General features: G+C 36.5%; 2 protein-coding genes across 3 annotated transcripts; both read right to left on the minus strand.

Moving 5' to 3' along the window:
* Positions 1 to 1,718: 1,718 nt before the first annotated feature.
* On the minus strand, positions 1,719 to 3,802 carry LOC121992450 (deoxymugineic acid synthase 1-like). Its single transcript, XM_042546835.1, has 4 exons — positions 3,426 to 3,802; positions 2,925 to 3,168; positions 2,651 to 2,830; positions 1,719 to 2,391 (listed from the first exon to the last, which is right to left on the minus strand). Exons 1-4 carry the CDS (start codon positions 3,752 to 3,754, stop codon positions 2,167 to 2,169), a joined length of 978 nt encoding a protein of 325 aa, XP_042402769.1. The 5' UTR covers positions 3,755 to 3,802; the 3' UTR covers positions 1,719 to 2,166.
* Positions 3,803 to 4,549: 747 nt separating this feature from the next.
* LOC121992449 lies at positions 4,550 to 25,863 on the minus strand. 2 transcript variants are annotated; one of them, XM_042546834.1, is made up of 8 exons: positions 25,630 to 25,863; positions 24,231 to 25,355; positions 21,749 to 23,069; positions 21,223 to 21,502; positions 7,548 to 7,655; positions 7,191 to 7,469; positions 5,575 to 5,718; positions 4,550 to 5,082 (listed from the first exon to the last, which is right to left on the minus strand). In XM_042546834.1, the coding sequence occupies exons 2-8, from the start codon at positions 25,300 to 25,302 to the stop codon at positions 4,894 to 4,896; spliced, it is 3,393 nt and encodes a 1,130-aa protein (XP_042402768.1). In that variant the 5' UTR covers positions 25,303 to 25,355; positions 25,630 to 25,863; the 3' UTR covers positions 4,550 to 4,893. The 2 variants fall into 2 exon arrangements, with proteins under 2 accessions (XP_042402768.1, XP_042402767.1); XM_042546833.1 differs by lacking the exon at positions 25,630 to 25,863 and adding an exon at positions 25,460 to 25,499.

The raw sequence follows: 25,863 nt of genomic DNA on the forward strand, positions 1-25,863 counted from the left end.
ATTTATAGAGAGCCGACAATATTATCTTCTGAGTGTGACACCACACTCCATGTTATCTACTATATAAATTAATTGAACAATTACATTTAACAAATAAATGCAGAAATTGACCAATGTGATTCTTTTATTTCATCAAATAAATGTTTACAAAAGCTAGGCTTTTAGTATACACTCTAACAAGTGTCACACTCTCTATAAGGTGATAAATCACAAGGGGCATTTACCCTAGCACAGTAACCCTTTGCATGAGGAGGTCAGACACCCAACAAAGTATTTTGCATCTGTTGAGAATTAACTCTAAGACATATTGAAGCAACCACTCATGCAGGTAATAATTGTGCAACCCATGGGGGCGTATATAGTGAATGTCGACTGTATCGTTAGTTGTAACTCTTGTTGTTTAATGTTGTCATCGAATGTATCGTTGAATGTAAAACAGGATTGAAAGCTCAATTAGAGGATATTCTGTCTAAATTTAATTTAAAATTAATGAAAAAATTTATTTCCATCACTAATTCTATCTTAATTTAGTGGTGGAGAATGTAATTACGTCGCTATGCTAAAATGGCGATGGAAATAAATTTATCGTCACTAAGTTAGAGACGAATATTAAATTTAGTTGTTATATTTAACGATGAACGTTTAATCTCATCGCTAATTTTAGCAATGGAAATAATTGTCGTCGCTAATTAGTGATGCAAATAAATTTTTATCACTAAATGACATTAGCAACCAAAATACTAGCGATTCAAATTTTTTATCACTAATCTATCCCTAATTGCAGAAAAATGATCGAAATTTTGATTGTTAAATTCTATTATTCTTGTTGAACCTGTCCGAAAGCGGGAAGGTGGAAAGCTGGGGATGTGGCGGTTTCACTAACCGGCTGTAGACCTCGCTCCGTTCTGCAAAACAAGTAACGTCAGTGCCGAGCCAGGGACGGAGTCCCCGACGTTAGCCCTCCGACGCTCAAGTCAGTCACCAGAATAGTGGAAGAAAGTTGAGCAACAATAATCCTAGTGCAAACAGTGAATAACGCGTACCTCTGCTGGTGCTTGAACCCCCTTTATATAGAACCCTGGTGGGCGACGTGCACGTTCCTCGAGGCGTGCATATGTTCTCCAATATGTCCTATGAAATGACCTATTAGGAAAGTGCTTCTGACATCATTCCTTAACCAAGCATGCATATCCCTGACGAGACAGTAGAAGCTTTCGCCGTACGATCTGTCAGTTGTCTATACCTAGTGTCAGCGGCACTATCTCCCAAAAGGATATCGAGAGATTCGACAGTGGTCCCGTTGCTTGGCCAAGCAGGGTGGCCGCTCGGCCGAGACCCCTCCGCTCTATCAACATCAGCCACTCTTCCTTACGATGACTACTTGTAGTGGCTTGTCCCTTCTGATCAGACAAGCTCTTTGGTCTCCTCAGCATTCTGCTGTTATGCACTGAACGTCTGATTATCTTATCATATTATCCTAAGCTGGACGGGTGGTCCGCTCGGACATGTCTCCCGCTGATCAGACACTAACTGCCCTGACCAACCGTTGCAATCCTCCTCTGTTCGGCCCTTTGACATCTTGATATTAATCATCTTGACTTTAACCTCTACCTTGATAATTGATCCCATATCAGATGGACCTCCCTATATCACTGCATCACTTGTAGTGATTTTAATTTGTTCGTTTATTGATTAAAAAAAACATATTACGATAAACGTAACAAAATACTTGCACCTTTATTACGACCCCACTCATCGTAAAGGGATTTTCATAAACATATTTAACATAACGAGACATTTTACAGTGCCTTGATTGTGGACATACAAGAGGATGATCTTGAATGACAAACTTCTAGTGCAAACAACATCCATATCAACCTACTTTATTTCATTCATAAAAAAAGATCAATTCAAGATGATAACGCTCACCTCGTATGTCTCTTCATTGCTCGTCCCAAGACCTTGTGGAAGAGAAGTCACGGTACTAAATGTCTTCTAGGTGAAAGGAACTTATTTTCTAAGAGAATGAACCCCAAAGGATTCGAATTTTGCTCCTGTGATACAAATCTACCATTCGATTACCAACTCAGCTATGCTCATGGGGTTGTTCATTTCTTAACCTGAAATTAACTATAAATAACGAGGAGAAAGATCTAAATCTCCTTATTAGATCTCTCCATCCCACAGCTCTTGGACAGTTTTGTAAGGCCCATCTTCTGATACAAACTCTAGAGCTGGATGACCTTTGCGTTGAGGAATCTGACTAATCTTTTGCTTCTCCTCCTCTGTCAACTCCCAATCGAATATGTCCAAGTTTTCCTTCATCCTCTTCTCATTGAAGCTCTTAACAACCATGCAGTCTCCTTGCTCAAGCAACCATCTCAAGCAAATCTGCGCACAATGGAAACTCAAGTTTCTAAATTCAATTTCATTGGAGATGAGAAAATACAGATTCAGTTAGTTTTCGATATGCGCTTTTATTTCAAGCAAGTGTGGAGTAGATCCTATGCTTACCTATTCATTGTCAAGATGGATTAACTAACTACTTAGCTCGAAACCTCAAGTTGTTAGTGTTGAATCTAAAAACACTTCTTGCGCTGCATTGTTTGATCTATGAATCGAAACTGATTACATTCGAGATTACGCATACCTGAGCGATAGTTTTGCCTTTGTTTTTCGCAATCTCAAGCAAGACATCACATTCCATGACCCAGTTACTGCCCCAGTAAGATCCACTTGCTCCCAAGGGCGAGTAGGCACAGATTTGAATCCCCTTGGCCACACAGAATTCTCTCAGTTTCTTTTGTTGCCAAACAGGATTCACCTCCACCTTTTTCGGCAGAAATCAAGTTCCATCATTGCCATCTCTAGATTAATCCAAAAATGAGGGGGGGAAATGGAGAATTATCGAACAAACGATGCACCTGGTTTATTGCCGGAGGAATTTTTGCAAAATCCAGCAGTGCTTCCAACTTCTTGCAAGTGAAGTTGCTGACACCAATGGACTTTGTTAGGCCAAGGGCATGACACTCTTCCATGGCTTTCCACACTGAGACAAGGTCAATAGGAAACAGCTCCCATTTAGGTTGATCTGAGTAATCTTTTGTCGGGTTCATGGCTATAGGCCAGTGTATTAGATAGAGATCAAGATAGTCCAGCTGAAGCTTCCTGCAGCAAATAAAAAAGCTATCATGATTCAGCTGAAGACCCCTTTGGCACAGAATCTAATGAAGGAGACAACATATCCAACTGTGGCACTTCAATTGAATGCATCTAGAGAAGTTAAGAAGTTCAATGCTTGAGGTATAGAAAAAGAGAGCATTGGTAGATAATAGTAGTTTTAGTTTTTCCTTCTACTGTTAAAGACAAAATTAGCATGATATAAAGCACAACTGAGAAGGTTTGTTGAGGAGGATGTTGCCTACTGAAGGCTCTTCCTTAGGGCGGGGAGGACGAGGTCGGGGCTGCTGGTGTCGGTGCACCAGAGCTTGGAGGTGACGAAGAGGTCGTCGCGGGAGCCGATGAGGCCGGAGCGGAGGGCGTCGGCGATGGCCTCGCCGAGCGGCTCCTCCGACAGGTAGAGGGAGGCGGTGTCGAAGTGGCGGTAGCCGAGCTCGATGGCGTGGAGGATGGCGGAGCGGGTCACGTCGGGGCGATCGCCCCACGGGAAGGACGCAGTGCCGAAGCCGATCACCGGCATCGCCTTGCTGCCACCGGCGTTGTTCAGACGAACTGCTGCTATGGCGCTGGACATTTTAGCGGTCGCTGGTAGTTGCAAAGTGGCCACTTTGTGACGATTTATCACGGGAGGAGGAAATAGAAATTGTTTTTTAATTCACTATTTTAATTATTATTTTGCATATTGCCACTATGAAGAAAGAGTAAAGACAAAAAAAAACACATGAGCGCATGCGTCATCGTGCTTGGCCTTTTGCAGTGTTATAAGCTTTCAAGTTGGTCAGTTACAGAGACTGTCGGCTAACAGGAATCTCAATCAGATAAGATCGAGATCAATGTGCTCTTGACGTCACATGGAGTTGATTTGGACCTCTCTCAAACAAAAATGAGCTATCGCTAAAGAGATTCAGGCGCTAATGGGCAGGAGGCTGCTTCACATATAAGTTATTCCCAAAGAAGATTTAGGCTACCTTTCTCTTTCAACTCAGCGTCTTTGCACTTGAACTACAGTTGTCGAGGACAAATTAGGGTTCTCCTTGGTTGTTGGTGCTCATGGGATCAATTTGATGTTTTTGGTAAGATCTGTTGTAGTGCTTGCAAGTGATATCCGAGACTAAACTTCTTGCGACTTCGTTTCATCAGCGTGTGGAGCTTTCGTAGAAAAGCTCCGTGCAAACTCCATCAAGGTTCTATTTCTTTCTCAAATGGTTCTCATAAGATTTACCACAAGTACAGAATGATGAAATAGTCTGCAGATCCAAACCGAGAAGCAAGCAAAAACATAGATAAAATATATACAGTTAGAAATTGTGGTTACCTGACGAGAAAATATGATACCCCTCTGCCCATTTGCACAAACCTTCGCAGAATGTAAGTAAAAACTTGCCAACATTTCTAGGCCTCGATAATAATCACATCATATACAACAGAACATGGACAAAAGCCATCACTCTACATTCTGACTTCATCTTTTAAGACATCATGAAAGGAGTAAGATTACAACAAGGCTCGATCGATCACAAAGAGCAGACGATGGATCCTACTGTCGCAAGAGAAACTAACAGGCAAGATGATGGAATATTGGAATGAGATTTCAAGCTTGAATCCACCGAAGCTTTATCCGGGTACTCTTGGATCGTGAAGCTGTTTTAAATACTACTGGTCTGATACCATTTCTGTGCATTAGCTGATGACTGAGTTTTCTCTACGAACAACTCAAGATGATATTGGTTCATACGGATAGAAAAGCCATGGATGTTTGAGTGCCTCCAAAGCGCTTGGTCGCTTCTTTGGGTTAACTTCGAGAAGATGTGCGATAAAATCAATGAAACCTTGATCGCCCATTGGCAGTCGGTGACGTAGTGATGTTTTCTTTGGAATCAAATATTCCAGCCGATTGGTTTCCTGGCAGGAAAAATGTAGTTAAATTCACTTTTTCAAGGAATACTTCTCTTCCATGAAGGCATGGCATCAGACAGGGCACAAGCTAAGGTGGCAACATTAATATAACATAGTGACATCTAATTGAATGTACAATGATATTAAAGAAAGGACACAATGGGATGAATCTTTTCAAGGCTAATATTGAATGGCAGCTGTAAAAACATCAGCAAGAATCTGTTAATTGCAGATGATCAATTGCTGAAAGCATGCATCATTATTGGTTCTATATTGCAACGATCTGGTGAGAAGATGATCTAGTCATACAAGAACTCTATGGTCCTTGAATCTTTATGGATATTCAAATTATGAGTAAACATTCACATTTTCTATTTTGATTTTTTCAAGTTAGAATGCATCATTACCAGTTCATATAGAAAGTCAATGCACTAGATAAAATCACCAGACTGTAGAGCAGTCATCGGTTTAAAAAAACAGCTATCAAAGATCTCAAACCTGGTTCCTCTCATATAGCATGTGGTTCTTTGTAAAATACTTGTATGTATCATGTCCCTTCGCAAGCATCCCTTGATCAATGGGACCAATGATTCCAATGACACGTGCTAGTAATGTTGCAGAAGAGTCATTTTGGAAGAGAACCTGCGGATGTGGGGATTCAATAGTTACTAAACAAAAAGAACCTTAAGGTGGCAAAACCAAAGAGCATTACTATTATGAATTGGTAAATCAAGAAAGAAGAGACTGGTCTGTTTAATCTAGTCATTGAAGAGCCAATGAAATATAATAGGCGGAAGCAAAATAGAGAAGATAGAAAAAGGTCTTTAACTTGTCGACCTGTTTTATCTGAAGCAACTTCAGTATGACAGCAGCAAATTTATGAAAAGCGTAAAAAGTAATCCTTCAAAAAGAATTACATAACATGCACAAATGTAAAGTATGACAAAGCACATCATTGCAATAAACTCGGTCCAACAATAAGTTTAATATTATTATATACAAGCTGTGCAAATTCAAGATAGATGTTTAAAGGCTAGCCTAACCTTAGGTTGTGTTTTCTTTGAGTGAGAGAATGGGAGAGAAGGGAAGAGAGGCATAGATGGAGACTGAAGGGAGAGTAAATATATCCTTTTGTGCCTGCGATTCCTTTTGTTGTGTTTCTTTAGAAAGATGGGAAAAAAGAAAGGGAAAAAAAGGCAATATATCTTCTACCTCTAACCACCATCCTCTTAAGCTTGAGATGGCCAACAGAAGCCACCAGGGTGGGCGCATGGCATCTCTGGCGTAATGGCTAGGGGTCGATTCTTAGGAACTGACGACTTGGGGTTTACCCCACCATGCGCCTGACGCTACCTGCATATACCTCTCTTCATATCCGTGGGGCCGGCACTAGGAGGGCCGTTAATGTAGCGGATATACATTTTTTAAGATGGCCAACAGAACTGCTCTGATGCCTAACTCACTCAAACTTGATTTCTGCTACATTTTAAACTTCATTTCTGCTACATCCATCCAACAACTTGTATTCCTCTCATTGACACGTGGATGCTCCAAAGCTTGTAAGTGTTTCTATTAGTGACAGTTAGATCTCCATCCACTCATGACAAAAGCAACGGGTTTTGCAGCCACTAGGGTCTTGTAAATCTCATCAACAAGATCCCAACAATGAATATCTCATCATCAATGAGACAGGTACCATAAATCAACTTGGAACTGCCTAAAGAGGAAAGATATGTTGCACAAGGAGGTAGAAGGGCTTTGATATCATCTTCCAAAATTTTCATAAACTAAACTTGGACAAAATCAAAATGAGGCTAAGGCTACTCTTTTTACCTCCAATTTCTTATTCTAAGCTTCCCTCCAAGGAATCAACAAATTAGAGCTTCCCTACTATTTTCTTTTTCCTCTCTCCATCCCCCAGTAAATAAAGAAACACAACTTAAGCTAAAAAACATTAGTACCACAATAAGGAAAAGGGTTCACTGCAATCAAATCTCCTCAAGGAAAATAGGTAAAGCGATTATGAACCTGAAAATAGACAACTCAATTACAAAATTGATTGAATGAATAAAAATCTTGAAGGAAACAAATGCTATATACAATTTGGAACTTACATTTCCAGTGCAAAGTTCCGCCAAGATGCATCCAAGGGACCATATGTCTATCTTTTTATCATATGAGAGACCTAAAATAACTTCAGGTGCACGATAAGATCGTGACTGTACATACGAGCATAAATGATCTGTTTCAAAACAACTACTGCCAAGGTCGATGACCTTAACTTCACACCTACTGTAGCTCTTCACCAATATGTTCTCAGGCTTCAAATCACAATGAATAAGACCAAGTCCATGCAGAAACTGAAGTGCCTCTAGACATTGAATGGTAATGGACTGCAAGATGTCATGGCAATTATAAGTTGGAGATACAGTAAAATCACAAGCATGGGCAATGGGCTTGCAGCATTTAACCTGTAGCCTTGGCATTGTGAAATAAACCTCGCCTCCAGATTCCCTATTGAACTTATGAAATTCATATAAATTTGCTTTGAGAAGTTCACAAACTATCAACAAGTGTTCCTACAGGTCAATATTATCAATCAACAATATCAAACAATATTTTAAGTTCTAGGCATAGGAATTGTCAAAGAATACCAAACTTAAATATAATCCAAAAAACAGAAATGTACAGTACACATTTTACAGGGTCAGAACTTATAAGAATTATAATGAGTTCAGAGTCCAAAATTATTGTCTGAAATTGTCCCCCTTAGGCTAATTTCCATTTTAATAACTTCCTGATTCTTATCAGAAGTTGAAGAGAAAAAATGGCATTCTGATTGATACCAGTGCTTAATTTACTAGTAACAGCATTATGTATTCTGATATTAGCAACGGGGATCAATTAGGACAGGTAACGGTGTATAAATTCTGAGCTTAAGTTGATTGACTGAGAATTTTAAGTTATTGAAGGTGTTTTATCCCAGGTTGCCCTCTAAAATGAAGTATGTGCAATACATACTTTGTAACATCCTGACATGCACATTCACATAGAAAAGTTGAATGCATGTTCTCATCCTTGTGATTAGATCCATAAACAGTAGTACTTTCGAAATTTATTCTATCTTTCTTCATGTTTTTCTTCTTTTTTTTCATAGGCAAAAAAAAATTAGTGTTACAAAACTGAAATTGTTTCTTTTTGAACTACATCTAGATCTAAAAAGATATCAGATATGCATATAAAATGAATTTTCTTCTGGTTTATTACGATCAATCTTTCAACCATGAGCATGTTTATTTCTAATTTCCATTTTCTGTGTCTATATGTGTAACTAACAAATCATTTTTATTTATGAATCAATAAATCTAAGCTATCTGGAATTTCTTTTCTTGTTTCTTTCTTAAAAATCAGTGAAAATTTGTTTCTTATCTTCTTGGGAAAAAATAAATCAAGATACTTCTTCTATCTTTGGAAAAAATTAATCAAGACAAAAGATCTGCCAATCTGTTTCAGAGAAAACAAATATAAGCACTTCAAGCAATACATAATTGCAATTTTGATTTAACAATGTTGTGCTAATCCTCACAAGGCACCAGAATCCAAGATAAGAAATCAGGATGAAGATATACAACGCTGACGATCAGATTTCACCATTAATCAGAAATACCTTAGAAGAATGCCCATGAAGGACCAAAACAAGATCTTTAGGCATAAAAGAGCATTGTGATCAACATGAATGCCCACTAACTAACAAGGCAATTCTGGACAAAAGCATCCTTCACACTTTTGCTTCTTGCCAATAATCCAATTGTCAAGTTTTGCAATTATACAAGATACACATTAAAATGGAGAAAAATAGTAGCAGATACCAATCAAAATGAAGTGATAAGTCTGTTTTTTTGGTTGTATGAGGAAGCTTATTGTCAAAATAGCATGTTTATATTGAAAGCAAATACTAGATGTTCTGAAGTCTGAAGAACCATAGCTAAACCACCAACAGTGTGAAATTTGTATGTGTTTAGGCATGATTAACAAACTGGAGGGATTAATAAACAACCAAATGTTCGTCCTTTTCATATACCTTTAAGTATTAACAATTATAAGATGAACATAGCAAAATCCAAAAATCATACTACTTTGTTTCTTTCCCCAAACAAAACCTCCATTAACAATTATAAGCTCAATATAGCCAAATCCAAAATCATAGTATTCCCTTGTTTCTTTCCCCATACAAAACCTCCATGTATACTTTTATATTCCCAGAGACTCCCTACATGCCCACTTAAATCACCTGCAAATATAAGTATTTCAGTATAGGCATATCTTATATAATTCCATCTAGGCTCTTCAAAAATTCCTAATGATTTGATCATTCAATCCTTCTTGAGGTGCATAAGCACTTACAAGGTTTGATATCTCATTTCCAAAAATAAAGTTCAGCGCAATGATTCTATCTCCGTAGCTCTTAACTTTGCCAGCTTCTTCAATTTTGTTTATAACTTATCTATTATATTTGGTTTTAAAATATATATCTTACCTTCTTCTCTAGCCTTTTCTTTTAATGCATTCCATTTTCTTGGAAAATTGGCAACTATTTTAGTATAGTTGATCATGAAAATCCCTTGATGCTGGAATCTAGTTTAGAAATAAAATATTTTAGAATTTATTCTTTTATATCTTTTTGGTTTCTATGCATAATCAATGTACAATGTATATATACTCATTATTGTGCATAATGAAAAAAGAGAGAATTTAGTATCAGAGTTCTAGGAGTTTGTGCCTCTGAAATTTTCTTTTTTCGATCTTCATGGCCAAGTTTTTGTCCACTCTTTCTCAGCTTTCATTGTTGATTTATTATTGGCCTTCATTGTCGATATCCTTTTTCTTCTCGTTGTGTCGGCCTTCATAGCTAGTATTGTTTTCATATTTTGTGATGTCTAAGACTGCAATAACAAACAACCCTCCTCAATCTGATGAAGGAGCGATAAGCACCCATCTTCCTACTAGTGAATTGCAAAATATCCACCACTCTTACCGACTCAATGGACAAAACTACTTGAAATGGTCTCAGTTGGTCCGTACCTACCTAAAATGCAAAGGGAAAATTCGACATCTTTTCAGCACATGACCAAAACAAGATGATCTGGATTTTGATGCTTGGGATGAAGAGGACTCCATGATTATGTCTTGGTTATGGAGTTCAATGACATCATAAATAAATTAATGATACGTGTATGTTTCTCACCTCTACAAAAGATATCTGGGACACCCTTCACCAAATATACTCAAAGGCCAAAAATGTTGTCCGTGTATATGAAGTCAAAGTAAAGAGTATCATTACGAAACAAAGCAACAAAACGATAATGACAAAATATGCAAATATGTTGCAAAATCTATAGCAAGAACTCAATCATTATCAGGTCCTTGAGAGAGTGCCCTAAGGATGTAGTGATCTTAAAGAAATTTATTGAGAAAGATCGGTGAATGATTTTTTTTGTTAGCCTAAATGCAGAATTTGATGAGTCTGGATTCAAATTCTTGGCAAGGAAGATGTCCCTTCACTGAATGAGGTTATTGCATTGATTCGAGCTAAGGAGAATCGGAGAGGCATTATGCTGGAACTAGTGACAACTAACGGATCTGCCATGGTTTCACAAGAGGACACCAATAGAAATAAAACCAAAGAGACATCCCAAAACAACCCTCGAGATAAACTTAGTGCACTACTGTAAGAAGTCAAGACATACCAAGAATCATTGCTGGAAATTGCACATGGCAAACCCACTACTTAGTGCAAAGAACAACAAAAAATTCAACAATATGATCATCAAGTTTCCTCCATAAAAATTGTTCCACAAAACTCGACCCAACAACCTTCTAGAGAGAATACTCCCAGTTACTTTAGTCGGACCGAGATTGAGAAGCTTTATTAGGGGCATTAGAGCAGGCCAGTGACTCTGTTCATTAACATTATTTGGTAAGTCTATTTCTAATGGATTAGATGCCTTAGACTGATTTATACAAGATTCTTGGGTTATTGACTCAGAGCTACAGATCACATGACACCTTCCTCAATCCATTTAACAGCATATTCACCTTGTCCTAATAATAGAAAAATTATTGTTGCTAATGGTTTTGTTACCACAGCGGTTGGTGTTGCTCACATTCAGTGGAGTCCATCCTTGTTATTAAAAGATGTATTCCATGTTCCAAAATTGTCCACTAGTCTCCTGTCTATTCACAAACTAACCCGTGATATGAATTGTAATGTTTTGTTTTATCACTCTCAATGTATATTTTAAGATCAGATTTCAGGAAAGAGGATTAGACTTGATAAGAAAAAGAGTGACCTCTACTATCTCAATGCATCTGCCATATACTCACCAACTGTCAAGCATGTTTTCTCAGTCTTATTTTTCTGTTTCAAATAATGATCTCTTTTGGCATCAACATTTCCATCTTGGTCATCCTTCATGTACTATTTCAAAAACAATATTCCCTTGTTTAATAGTGTTAAGGTTGAAATTTTTCATTATAAGGTATGTGAATTTGCTTGGAAACAGCCTCTTGCAAAAAGCAAGGTAAGACTGCGTACAATAGATCTTTCCCCGGAACCCCGCATTGTGGGAGCTTCGTGCATCGGGCTACCCTTTTTTAAGATATGTGAATTTGTCAAACATAAAAGGATTCCTTTCCACTGAGCAATAATAGAAATTCTTTCGCTTTTTATTTGATTCACACTGATATATGGGGCACCTCTAGAATTTCCAATATAGGAGTTCGGAGGTTTGTTTCTTTCATTAATGATTACACGAGTCTCGTGGATTTTCACTCTCAAACATAAACCGATGTAACCACTATCCTACCAAACTTCATTGTCATATACATAACCAATTTGGTGTCAAAGTAAAAAAGTTCTAGTCTGATAATGCTAAGGACTATTTTAACCAATTTCTTTCACCATAATTTCTACAAGGGATAATTCATGAGTCATCTTGTATAGATGCTCCTCAACATAATGGGATTGGTGAGAGGAAAAATGGGCACTTGCCACAACCCATGCTATGATCTTCCAAAATCGAGTTTCAAAATCATATTGGGGGAAGTCATGATTACTGCAGCCCACATTATAAATCAATTCATATTGGGCAAAGTATTTTAGGATAGTTGATCATGGAAAATCCTTGATATGAGGATCCAATTTAGGAATAAAATATTATAATTTATTCTTTTCTATTTTTTTTTTTAACTCCGCCCATGACGACCGGTCATGGCCGGTCCCAAGCCCGGATAAAGGAGGAGGGTTGCGTTAGGTTGTTAGCCAGCGTTAAACTATGGCAAATATTCAATGAATGAATCCATTAAACTATTGTACTAATGCTAAGTTGTTCCTCGGAAGGAACGCGTTGTAGGGTCCGACTGTAACGTCTCGGCAAGGATCGCTACATCTCCAGAACTCGGGTGTAATGATAAATATGCAAGAGTTCGCGTTACAGGATCCGACTGTAACGTCTCAGCAAAGACCGCTACATCTTCATGAGAACTTGGGTATAATGTTAAATAGGCAAGAGTTCTCACACCATAGGTTAGATAAGAACAAATATGATAAAAAAACTAATAATCTAAGATTTGGAACATGGAACATAGGAACTCTCACTGGTAAATCAATGGAGGTAGTAGATATGATGATTAGGAGAAAAATTAGTATTTTGTGTATACAAAAGACAAAATGGACAGGCGAGAAGGCAAAGATGATAGAGAACTCGGGTTTTAAGTTATGGTACACTGGAAAGAGTAAAGCAAGAAATGGAGTGGGTATTATTGTAGATAGTTTGTTAAAGGATGAAGTTGTAGTAGTTAGAAAAGGGGATAGAATTATAGACCTTAAGATAATAGTGGTGAAAGAAACTATGAACATAATTAGCGTATATGCACCACAAGTAGGATTAGATGAAGCTACCAAATCAAGGTTTTGGGAGGACTTAGATGAAATATTACAAAATATTTCACCAAATGAAATGATTTTAATAGGAGGTGATCTAAATAGGCATGTTGGAGTGAAAAATAAGGAATATGAGAGAGTACATGGGAGTTATGGGTTTGGAACGAGGAATGAGAAAGGGAAAACTATATTAGAATTTGCGATAGCATATGACCTTATATTAACTAATACGTTTTTTAAGAAAAGAGAAGAACACTTAGTCACATTCAAAAGTGGGAATAATAAATCGCAAATTGACTTTCTTATGGTTAAGAAGAAGGATAGAAAGATTTGTAAAGATTGCAAAGTCATCCCTAGAGAAAGCTTAACCACCCAACATAGGGTAGTAGTGTTGGATATATGCCTCCAACATAGTATCAATAGAAAGAAAATATATACAATTCCTAGAATCAAGTGGTGGAAGTTAAAAGATGGGAAGCAAAATATATTTAAGGAGAAGGTAGAAGTACAAGCATTAGGTGAAATATACGATGACTCTAATACAATATGGGATAAGATGGTATCACAGTTGAAAATAGTAGTTAAGAGTGTACTCGATGAGTCAAAGGGACATGCACCACTAAGTAAAGAATCTTGGTGGTGGAATGAAAAAGTACAATAGAAAGTAAAGGAAAAACGAATAACTTATAAGGAATTATATATTTGTAAGAACGAGGAAAACTTAAAAAAATATACAATAACCAAGAAAGAAGTTAAGAAAGTAGTGAGTGAAGCAAAAAAATGAAATTTTTGAACGGTTATATCAAAAATTGGATACAAAAGAAGGGGAAAGAAATATTTATAGAATAGCTAAAGTGAGAGAAAGGAAAATAAGATATCTTAGCCAAATAAAATGTATTAAAGATGAATATAATAGGATATTAGTAAACGATAGAGAATAAAAGAGCGGTGGAAGAGGTATTTTCATCAACTTTTTAATGAAGGTTTAGGTGATCAACTTAACTTAGGTAATTTAATTAAATCAAATGAGCATAGAAATTTTAATTTTCATCATAGAATTCAAACTTCAGAAGTAAAACAAACTTTAAATGAGATGCACAATGGAAAAGTCGTTGGACCAGATGATATTCCGATAGAGGTATGGAAGTGCTTAGGGAAACAAGGTATTGAATGGCTTACAAAATTATTTAACATTATATTGAAAATGAAAAAAACACCTGATCAATGGAGGATAAGTACTCTAGTTCCCTTATATAAGAACAAGGGAGACATACAAAATTGTGCAAACTATAGGGATATTAAACTAATGAGTCATACTATGAAACTTTAGGAAAAAGTAATAGAAAAAAGATTAAGGAAGGAGACCACAGTGACAGAAAATCAATTTGGATTCATGTCTGGAAGGTCGACAATAGAAGCTATACATCTTCTTAGACAATTAATTGAAAAATATCGGGAGCAAAAACAAGATCTACACATGGTATTCATTGACTTAGAAAAAGCTTATGATAGAGTCCCAAGAGAAATTATATGGAGAATTTTAGAAAGAGAGGTGTTAACGTAACATATATTGAACTAATTAAGGATATGTATTGTTGGAATAAAAAGTTTTCTTCATATTCATAATATTTCAGGAGAATTACATATGCTTATATAGCCACATAACCCTAAGCATCACCTTATTTACAAAAGATAAAAAGACTTATCTACCCTTGCTTCTCACAACACTCCCCCTCAAGTTGAACATATATATCAAACATGTTTAACTTGCTAAGAGATGGAATTTAAGTTTAGCAATATTAGAAGTAATGAAACAATTGTTATGATAGGAGAGGACGAGTTACCCGGAACCGAGAGATTTAAATATTTAGGATCATTTTTACAAAATGGAGGAATTGAGAGAGATGTCTTACATAGAATACAAGCAGGATGGATGAAATGGAGGGGAGTGTCGAGTGTTTTATGTGACCGTAAAATACCTCTTAAACTTAAAGATAAGTTCTATAAAACCGCAGTTAGACCTGCTATGTTATATGGAGCTGAATGTTGGACTATGACTCGAGCACATGAGCAGAAGATGAGAGTTGTAGAGATGAGGATGTTAAGGTAGAGGTGTGGGCATACGAAGATGGACAAAATAAGAAATGAGAGCATTAGAGAGAAAGTCGGAGTTGCATCTATTGAGGAAAAACTCCGAGAGACGCGTTTAAGATGGTACGGACATATACTTAGACGACCAATAAATGCTCAAATTAGGCGATGTGAAACTATGATAAACATGCATATCAAACGAGGAAGAGGAAGACCAAAAGAGACTTGGTTAGCAACAATAAAACAAGATAAAATTTATTTAAATATAGATGATAATATAATAGGAAATAGAGCTCAATGGCATAAAAGGATTCATACAGCCGACCCCACCTAGTGGGAAAAGGCTTGGTTGTTGTTGTTGTATTCTTTTCTATTTTTTGGTATCTATACATAATTAATGTATATATACTCATTATTGTGCACAACGAAAAAAGTAAGAGAGCATTTCATTCTATGTATCTTGACATGTTTCTTGCAATCATATTATGTTTGTTTTTCTTCTAACCATAACTTCTATTAATTCTAGTCACATCCTCGAAAGTATTGTTAGATTCCCAGTTGCTACCTTAATTGCATGACGAGGTACCTGAATGGCAGGCCCATTACATACAAGTGACAACCTAGCCATTGTTAAATACCAAAATACTAATGATACACTATAATTAAATAACAGAATTAATCAAAATTAGATTAATGGCAGATAATAAATTATTATATTCACACTAACATATATTGTGTCTAACAGTACAGAATCATGTCAAGTGAGTAGCAAATCGCATGGGACAACAAAATTGAATGAGAGGTCCTTATGCTTATTGTAAGAAGATAATCTGTAGTTAGGTTAAGTGGTTCAAGATTAGATTTAAGCAAGTGAAGGAGACTTTATATTCTCCTCATACGAATTCATTAGGATTTAATTCAGGATAGCTGAAATCAATAAATTGGCCAAAATTTTCATAATTCTAGTGTTTTTAAAAACTATGGATAATGTAGTGACTCAATCAGATCTTAGTTTCTCCAACAGAATCGTTGCAAAACAATCGGAAACTTTTTCATTGATCAAATGAGATTGGATTTGAAGGATGCCCCTAATTATCAGAATTATCAAAAGGGCACCCCTTTTTCAAAAAAAAATAAAAAATCAAATCAAATGGGCGCACACCATATTTCTTATATTGAAAATACTCTTTTTCCAATGTTGTTGTAGCAGTTAGTCAAAAAAAAATACTTTAACTCAGTTAAAAAATTTATACATAAACATTTATATATCAAAAAAAAATTACTAACTTGGTCAAAATTATTTTAACTTAATCCAAATCGCTTCAACAAAGTTAAAATTATCATAATATTGTTGTAGTAGCCATTAAATGGCTGCTACACCAGTATGTTGTAGCAACCATTAATTGATTGTTACAATGTTTTAACAATATTACAATCATTTGAAGATGTTGAAGCGATTTAGATTAAATTTAATCAATCTTGATCAAGTTGGTAAATTATTTTTTATATAAAAATATTCTGTATATATTTTTCGATAATTTACTAAACTGCATAGTTAGGTTTCCGTAATACAAAAATGCGTACCCAACCAAAATACGTACCCAACTTTCATATTTACCAAAACATGTATAGTTGTTTCCCATTGTAATCCTCCTTTATTAAGGGTTGATTGCCCATAACTCATAATAGACTGTCAAACTTTTTACCTATTATATGCTAAACTTTCTAATAAGCTCGTGACAAAACATCTCAAAGCTATGTCAATTTCAAAATCTCACAGCTCTTTATTTAGGTTATGAAATCCATATATGAGGCCAAGGTTACACTCAGGATGATGTAAGGAGAGCAATGAATTTATTTTGAAGTGATTCTGAGTGTAATCATGCCCTCAAATCTAGATTTCACAACCTAGATTAAGAACTATGAATTTTTGAAATCTTTACAACCTTAAGACAATTTGTTACAAGTTGATTAAAGAGCAATGAATTTAGGTTATGAAATCCATATATGAGGCCAAGGTTACACTCAGGATGATGTAAGGAGAGCAATGAATTTATTTTGAAGTGATTCTGAGTGTAATCATGCCCTCAAATCTAGATTTCACAACCTAGATTAAGAACTATGAATTTTTGAAATCTTTACAACCTTAAGACAATTTGTTACAAGTTGATTAAAGAGCATAGGCCTATTATATTTACTCACCGACACCACCAAAAGGTTCTTAGGACTCTCCTAGTTCAAATCATGTCAAGATTTTGAAATTCTAGGCACTAAAGTTATCAATGAGTTTTGACCAAGACTAGTTGATGAACTTGGGAACCACAAAATCACTTCAAACTAGGATCATTGCATTCCTATGAGCCTCCAGAGTGTACCCATGCCTAGACTTGGATTCCATAGTCTAAATTGAGAGTTGTGGATTTTTGAAATATTCACAACCTTGAGATTATTTGGCACAAGCTCATTAAAGGGCCTAATCTTGTCATATTTACTCATCAACACCACCAAAGGATTCCTAGGACACTCCCTTGGTTTAGACCATGTCAAGATTTCAAAATTCAGGACAATCAATTTTGACCAAAAACTCAGTGATGGTATTAGGAACCTCAAAATCACTTCAAATCATGACCATTACACTCTTTGGAGCCTCCTGAGTATAACCATGCCATCAAACTTAGATTCCACAAATTAAATTGAGAAATATGGGATTTAAAAATCTTCACAATCTTAAGAAAATTTGTCACGAGCTCATCAAAAGGCCTAGGCTTGCCATATTTACTCACCAACACCACTAAAGGTTCCTAGGACTCCCTTGGTTCAAACCATGCCAAAATTTTGATCAATGAGTTTTGACCAAAAACTCACTAATGACCTTAGGAACCTTAGAATCACTTCAAACCATGACTGTTACATTCCTGAGAGCGTCCTGAGTGTAACCATGTGGGAAAAAAGGTCATTTGCTCGCCCCCAGCGCCCCAGCTAACCCATCCCTAGGCCAACACGGAGAAGGTAAATCACGGGTGGCTACTAGTCATTAGTGCAGGTGGCAAGGCATGAGGGGTCACAACCTAGATTTAGAGATATGGGCTTTTGAAATCTTCACAACCTTTAAACAATTTGACACAAGCTCATTAAAGGGCCTAGGTCTATCATACTTTCTCACCAACACCACCAAACGATTCCTAGGACTCCTTTGGTTAGACCATGTCAAGATTTTAAAATGTTGGATATTGTAGGGTCATAAACGAGTTTTGGCTAAAACTCGTCGATGGTCTTAGGTATCTCAAAAACACTTCAAACCAAGTTCATTTCACTCTTTACATCATCTTGAGTGTAATCATGCCCTCAGACCTAGATTCCACAGCCTACATTGAGAGATATGAATTTTTGAAATCTTCACAACCTTAAACAATTTAGCACAAGCTCATTAAAGGACTTACGTCTATCATACTTACTCACCAATAACACCAAAGAATTCCTAGGACTCCTCTAGTTTAGATCATACCAAGATTTTAAAATTTTGGACATTGTAGGACATAAGCGAATTTTAGTCAAAACTCGTTGATGGCATTAGGAACTTCAAAATCACTTCAAACTAAGTTCATTGCACTCCTTACATCATCTTGAGTACAACCATGCCCTCTCGGATATGGATCTCATAGCCTAAATAAAGAGCTATGAGTTTTTGAAATTGGCACATCTTAGAGATATTTTGTCATAAGCTCATTAGAAAGTTTAGTAATCAATTGAAAAGTTATAGGCAGTCGACTACTAATAAAGGACAGGTATAATGGAAAACATCTACGTGTTTTGGTAAATATGAAAGTTGGGTATGCATCTTGAGTATTACGGAAACCTGACTACATGTCGCATATTTTTATATTTTTTAACCAAGTTGAATTGGTTTATTTTTACACATTGTGACAGTTTTTCATAGTTACATCATAGCTACTGCAATAGCGGTGAGATAAAGGGTATTTTCGTGACGAGAAATATGAAAGGGCGTTGTTTTGACTTTTTTTTTTAAAAAAAAAGAGTGCCCTTTCGATGATTTTGATAATTAGGAGCACCCTTTTGATTTTTGCCAATTTGATATTCAATTGTGTAGAAGGGTAGCGCAATAGTAAAGTTGCTTCCATGTGACTTTAAGAAGTCACAAAAATAGTCTCTTGCAAAAATACAAGGTAAGATTGCATACAGTAGATCCAATATGGTTTGATCTTTCCCTGAGACTCGCATTGGCGGGAACTTCATACATCAACTTACTCTTTTTTTAAAATATTTGGTTTTGTTGATTAACTAGTCAACTAACTAGTACAATTTTGAGAAATGCAAAACAAGCCTGATTTTGATCAAATTTCAATCAATCATCTATTTTGACTCATAGTTTGACTAAATTTCAATAAATATTATCAATTTTCTAGTGAAATCAAACTTATTTATATCTAATTTATTCAAGTCTAAAGATTTAGTAAAATTCTCAAGTTAATCTTCATGAAACGCTCAATTTCTCACAAAGAATTGGATCAATCTTTACTAATATTGATCCAATTAGGGCAATCACATCTGTAATGGTTGACTTTGACACATCTCACAAGACATTAATGTTTTGAAACTTGAGCAAAAATGACAACTTCTTCAACTAAATATATATATAAGAAACCAAGACAAGCAAGTTTGATTACACATAAAAGATATGAACCCTAAGGATTTTGCAGTCAAACAGACAAATCGTATGCGAACTAGCAACAGAATAAATCAGAATCTAGGATCATAAGTTTATTATATTGATGTTTGAGTACTACCTTTACCATCTTGTGTAACGGTACTGAGTAAGTGGTTACAACAAGGCTGTATCCTAATCGATTGTAATCAAGATATCAGCTAAAAATAAGAAGCATGAAAGAACTTAACAGGATACTAAACACGCAAATACTTAATCGAATCTCCGAGAAACTCTATGGTGAATAAATCATCTGGATGACCATCCAACAAAATGGAATGTTGTTGATGGAGATGCCAGCTTAAGAGAAGTATGAAAGAACTTAACAAGATACCAAACAAGTAAATACCTACACGAATGGGAAACTCCATGAAGAATAAATCAGCTGGATGATCATCAGACAACAAGGAATGCCATTAATGGAGCAAATTGATAGCATAAAGGCTCTAAAGGTGAAGCAAATTTTAAAAATCCTTATGATGCCGAGATATGCTGTCAATTAAATACTTAATGATCTGGTCAGGCTATAACACATATATGGACCTGTCAGTTCAGACGCATGTCTAGCACGTTATTCAGGTTAAAATAACCTTGCAGAGTGGGATGGCAAATTAGAGGATGAGCTTTAAGATGAGTTAGTGCAGGAATTATTCTAGACTTGGCAGATGTGCAGGTTGACAAGTAATCTTTTGTCTTTCTCCAAAGAGATATAGAGGTGCGCCTAATCCAAGACTTAAGTTCCAAGTTGGGATGTCTCTAAATTTCAGAAGATATGGTAAAATTTTCAAGTTGGGTTCTCGTAAGTCATAAGGTTGCTATAAGTGAGGTAGTTTAACATGCATGCTGGGCTTCTTCAGAGGCTTGACAGGCCATGATGCCATCTATGCTAATCAGAACATTCCAATTGTCATTTGACGAGATAATTATTCAATAAAATTGTCATCTGATATATTGTCTTTGAGATGCATTATCATCACAACTACTAAGTCTACTAACATTTCCCAGCTTTATAACAAAATGAGGCATGTCATAGCCTCATTGGTGGGTTCGTCTAATGAATATTCAGTTCTCTGAAATTTCCACAAATTTCTTCAGGTAATAGTGGCATGATGACATTGTCAACTGAAAACTTCTCTTCAAACAATTCAAACATTCCTAGGTAAGATAACTATAGCTAGTCATTACTAAGCCATGTTTCCTTCAAAGAATTCAAGCATTTCTTGATAAGCTAGGAACTATTTCAATCATCATTGTCAAGTCATGTTTTGAACTTTATTAATCATTTATTGTGTGTCTGTGTATCATATCATGAAATTGCATGAGAACAAATGAAACTAAAAATCAGAAATAATAATTAAAAATAAATGATCAAAATGTAAGTATAGCTCACCCTATAATAGAAATAATCGTAGAGACGTAGAATATGATATTTATCAGCAGGATCATTCTTGTTCACAAATTTCAGAAGCTTTATTTCATCAAGGCTTTGATCAAAGAAATCTTTGTTATTCTTGATAATTTTAACACAGACATCCATGCCAGTGTGCAAGTCATGAGCCTGAATTGCTTTGCTAAATGCAGCAGAACCCAAGTATTCAGTAACATGATATCGTCCGGCAATGACAGAATTTAGAACCACATGAAAATTTTTGTCTTCTTCAAAGCCAGTTCTGATAAATGACATCAAGTGAAAAAAAAATTCAAAGTTAGAACAGAAAAGTGAAAAGTAACAAAAACAAACCCAAATTTTAGGAAGGGTGAGAAATTCTAAAGTCGTGTATTTAGTTAAGCAGTTAGTGTTTCTTTTTAAAAAAATGTAAAGGAAAACCAAAGTTCATGCAATATATTAGACTTCACACAGAATATTGCAAAAACAAAAATAATTTGATGATACCTGTTCCTCCAATGTATCTTACCTGTTTTTCCTATGGACTATTTTGAGATAGAATATTTCAAATTCATCCTCCTGAGCTTTTATTTGTTTTAGTTGCTCCTGCAATGCAGCTACTTCTTCATCTTCTACTGCTTCTCCAGGATCCTCTTCCCTTATCTCATTTGCTTCACAGCCCCTTTTTCTGATATTGCCTGTTTCATCATAACAACAGTCTGGCGTTGATGATGCACTTGAATTCCTTGATCTAGCACCAGAAGTCCTCTCATCCCTGGAGCTCCTAACAGGAGAAGAGTCGCTACTTTTTCTCCTCCAAGTAGCAAGCATATCATCTGTAACTAGACCATTTGCATAGTCATCAACTGTATCAATGATCACGTCGCTTGACTTGCCTAAACATAATGTTTTGCCAGAATCAGCCCCCAACATACTTCCAGATTTCACAGGAGGCTGGAAGGAAAAAGCACCATCAACTCCCATTCCTGACAGGTTTATATCCTTTTCATATGCTACAATGTAATTATCCTGTTTATTTCCCCTCATCTTTTCCTTCTTTGACCTACTCAAATTTATATCGATTGTATTGCCTTGAGGACACCTTCTGGCAGTGACATCATGGTGAGGAAAGAATTCTAGGTCCCCTTCACTACTTTCCCCAACCAAGCTATCACGAACTTCACTGCCTACATCAGCAGCATCACTATTAATGCCCACACCTATTGATCTAACTGAACCATGTTGGTCATCTTCTATATGTGAACTCTCCCGACGGCTTTGGCTAACCTCATTAGGGAATTTGTCATTCTCTAACATCATTAGTTCATTATTTTGTGTGACAAAACCTTTCCAAACAGGTTCTGAATGCATCAAACTTAGTTCTTCAGCGTCCATTAATTGCCCATCATAGTGAGCTATTAAATCATTTTCATCTGCTCCACCATATACTCCTAGCATCTTATGACCCATTGGTCCCTTCATAATAGCAACTTGTTCAACATTTTTAGTCTCAAAATATTGTTCACCCGACAAGTATGAATCTTCCTCAGCAAAAGAACGATCATCATCTTCATCCTTTCTAGGTGCCTGGTTCTGATGATTACCCATTCCTTTCTCATTGTCGCTTGGATAATCAATTTCATGTGCTAGAAACCAAGTTTCATCTTCAATTGGCTGTCTCGTATAGCCAACATCATCATCATCTTCATATTCATCAGAATCCCAATACTCATTTGGGTAGTCAATAGATTCATCACCAATAGTTGCAAAACCAGATACCAAATCAGAAGTGTCCTCAGCAATTCCTTGACTTACAGAGAGCCAACTACTTCCAATTGTTCGCCTTCCACCTGTAGTAAGATTTCAGACTTTATAAAACGGTGGTTTCCAGCATTTGGAACACCACAAAGATACACAGCAAATATTGAAGATGCAGTTTAGATTCATAGCATCAAGATGCCTTGTCCAATTCAATCCCCAAGATTATACAAAATTAAGCAAAGATATAAGGTTTCAGCAACATCATTCTCTTTAACCAATATATCAATTAACAAAAAAAAATCAGAATCTACAAAAATATTCGGAATTAGGTTCATCTTTGAGGTTCCTAATAGTTGACAAAAAGAAATGGATTGAAAAGCTTTACAAATTCCCTCTTGATAATGGAAGTTGTAGAACAACTAGCTCAAAAACATGTCATTTTAACTATTTGTAAATAAGTAGCTGTGATTAATGTAGCACAGTCACTCTAGAAAAATTAAGGTGGGCAAGAGTCTAGAGCCTACTGCATGACTAACAAGCATGAACTCAGAAGCACACTATAAAACATAACAACCAATTTTGATAACAACCTTTGGCATCAGAAAATATGAATGTGAATTCTGGGTATTTTAGGGCAAATATTTATAGTTCAGGAGGCCAATCATCCAAAGAGACAAGTAACAAGTGCACAATTGACTATACTGAATTCTACAAATGCACCACATTTTGATCAAAGAAACTATTTTCTGATAGTTCTGAACTTACAATTTTACTAAATACAGCACCAGACATCTTCTCCTTTCAGAATGCTGGTGTTATTCATACTAGTGTTACCACAAGGAGAGTGAATGTTTGTCTTTGCATTCAGTTCCACATTATAATTTTCATTTTGTAATTTTAATAGCTAAAACAGGCGATATGATGAACAAAAATGATTCAGTAAAACTGTAATGTCAGAATGGTATATGAGCGGAAATTCCAAATCCAATCACATAATGATAACATACATATGGTGCCAATCTCAAATTTTGCATTAAGACAAAACAAATTAAGTGTAATGTTTTTCATACCATCACCAACTCAAGAGATTGTACATCTATCTAGCAGTGGACGTAGATCCTAATAAATGAATGAGAACACGAATTTTCTATATTTTCTGGCTAAATATAAAGAGAAATGGAAATCTCTTGTACCCTTATTTGTTGAAGAAACATAATGACACCTAGATAAAACACTCAGCAATGACATACCTGAAGAGTTGATCTCTTGCCCGATAGGAACATCGAGGAATGATCCGATAATAAAAGTATTATCAACATTGGATAACTCTGTTGTTGATCCATGCTGATCGACCTTATCCTCCAACTCAGAATTGATTAATTTGTCTTGGGACTTAAGTTTTACAGGAGGCAGCCTAGGTAGCTCTTCGCAGTGATTTTCACCAATAACTGGTAAATCAAATCTCTCGCAACTTGTTGGCTGAGCACATTCTTGAGACTTCCCAGAGATGTATGACCTTCTCATATCATCACGCTGTTCATTTTTTGATTCTCTAACGTCATTGTTATTATCTATATGTTTTAACTCCTTTTTTTTGCTAAATGATCCGCCATAACTGGATGAGGCATTGTCCATTGGAAAGGGAAAAACTGTCTTCACAGAGCATCCCTCCTTCAGAGAGTCCCCATTTTTCAGCCACAAGTCGTTAACAAAATGGTCTTGAGAATAAGCATTTATATCCTTGCGAAGTCCAGACTGGTTGATCTCAGGCTTCATTCCAACAAAGTCATCTTTATCTCTTTTCCCAGCATAAGAACTTGTTGGCTTTTCAGCATGCTCAGGTTCAGTGCCAACCGCACGATCCCTCTTTTCTACCACAAAAGAATCACGACAGTGCTTCGGCTCTTCTGATAACAAGAGGTCAGTAAAGGTGTTGATAATGGCACCAGTGTCTTTCAAACATGAATTCGGATTACTGCTATTAGAACCAAAATTCCAAGGGTAAAGATCTACAGAGCTGCTATCCCTATCCTGACCAAAACCAACACATTTCTTGCTGCTGAATCTGTTACCAGTTGCTCCTACTTCAATTTCCTTGACAATGAACTCTTTCGAAGTTCCGACGCTATTCATACTTTGCTTCCTCACACTATCAACTTCTCCAATTGTTTTTCCTGCTTCTTCTTTCTCCTCAGCGAGATGCTTTTGAAGGAATCCATTCAAGTCTGGCCGTGCATTCAGCTCCCCTCGCAAAGCAGCTTCTGCATTCGTGAACTGATTCCTTCTCAGAAACTCCAACACCACATTCACCGAGTCCACCATCTCCCAGAAGGAAGATCCCACCGCACGGATGTAAAAATAAGATACGGACAAACCTACAAATTAAAAGCAATGATTTTTTTTTTTTTTGCACGAAATAAACACTTCTGTTACACAAGCAATGACATGTAAATAACTGTAACAAGCGAAACCCCTATACCTAACTCCCAAGAACAAAACTTCATACGAGAAAATTCGCGAATCCCGCGCCAGTTCACATCGGGATCGGAGGTAGGAACAAACCCTAGCGTCCGGGGGGGATCCGAGGGACAATATAAATAAAAATGAGAATATTTGAGCGGAGCCAGGGGTAGGAATGGAGATACTCACGGATCAAATCAACAAAGGGACCGTGGAGGAGAGGGGCGGGCCTCAGCGAGTTCCAGCGGCGGCACCCCTAGGAGGACAGGAGTTGCTGCGGAGTCGGGCGGCGGAATCCGGCGGCATCAGGAAGAGGGGCAAAGGAGGAAGGGGTAGAGGGGCCAGAGGAAGGACGGCATTTGGGACGATCTGATTCGATTCGATCCGTTGCTGCGAGGGTTTGGCACAAATCGATCCGAGAAC

Source organism: Zingiber officinale, chromosome 6B, assembly GCF_018446385.1.
Source record: "Zingiber officinale cultivar Zhangliang chromosome 6B, Zo_v1.1, whole genome shotgun sequence".
Classification (NCBI taxonomy): domain Eukaryota; kingdom Viridiplantae; phylum Streptophyta; class Magnoliopsida; order Zingiberales; family Zingiberaceae; genus Zingiber; species Zingiber officinale.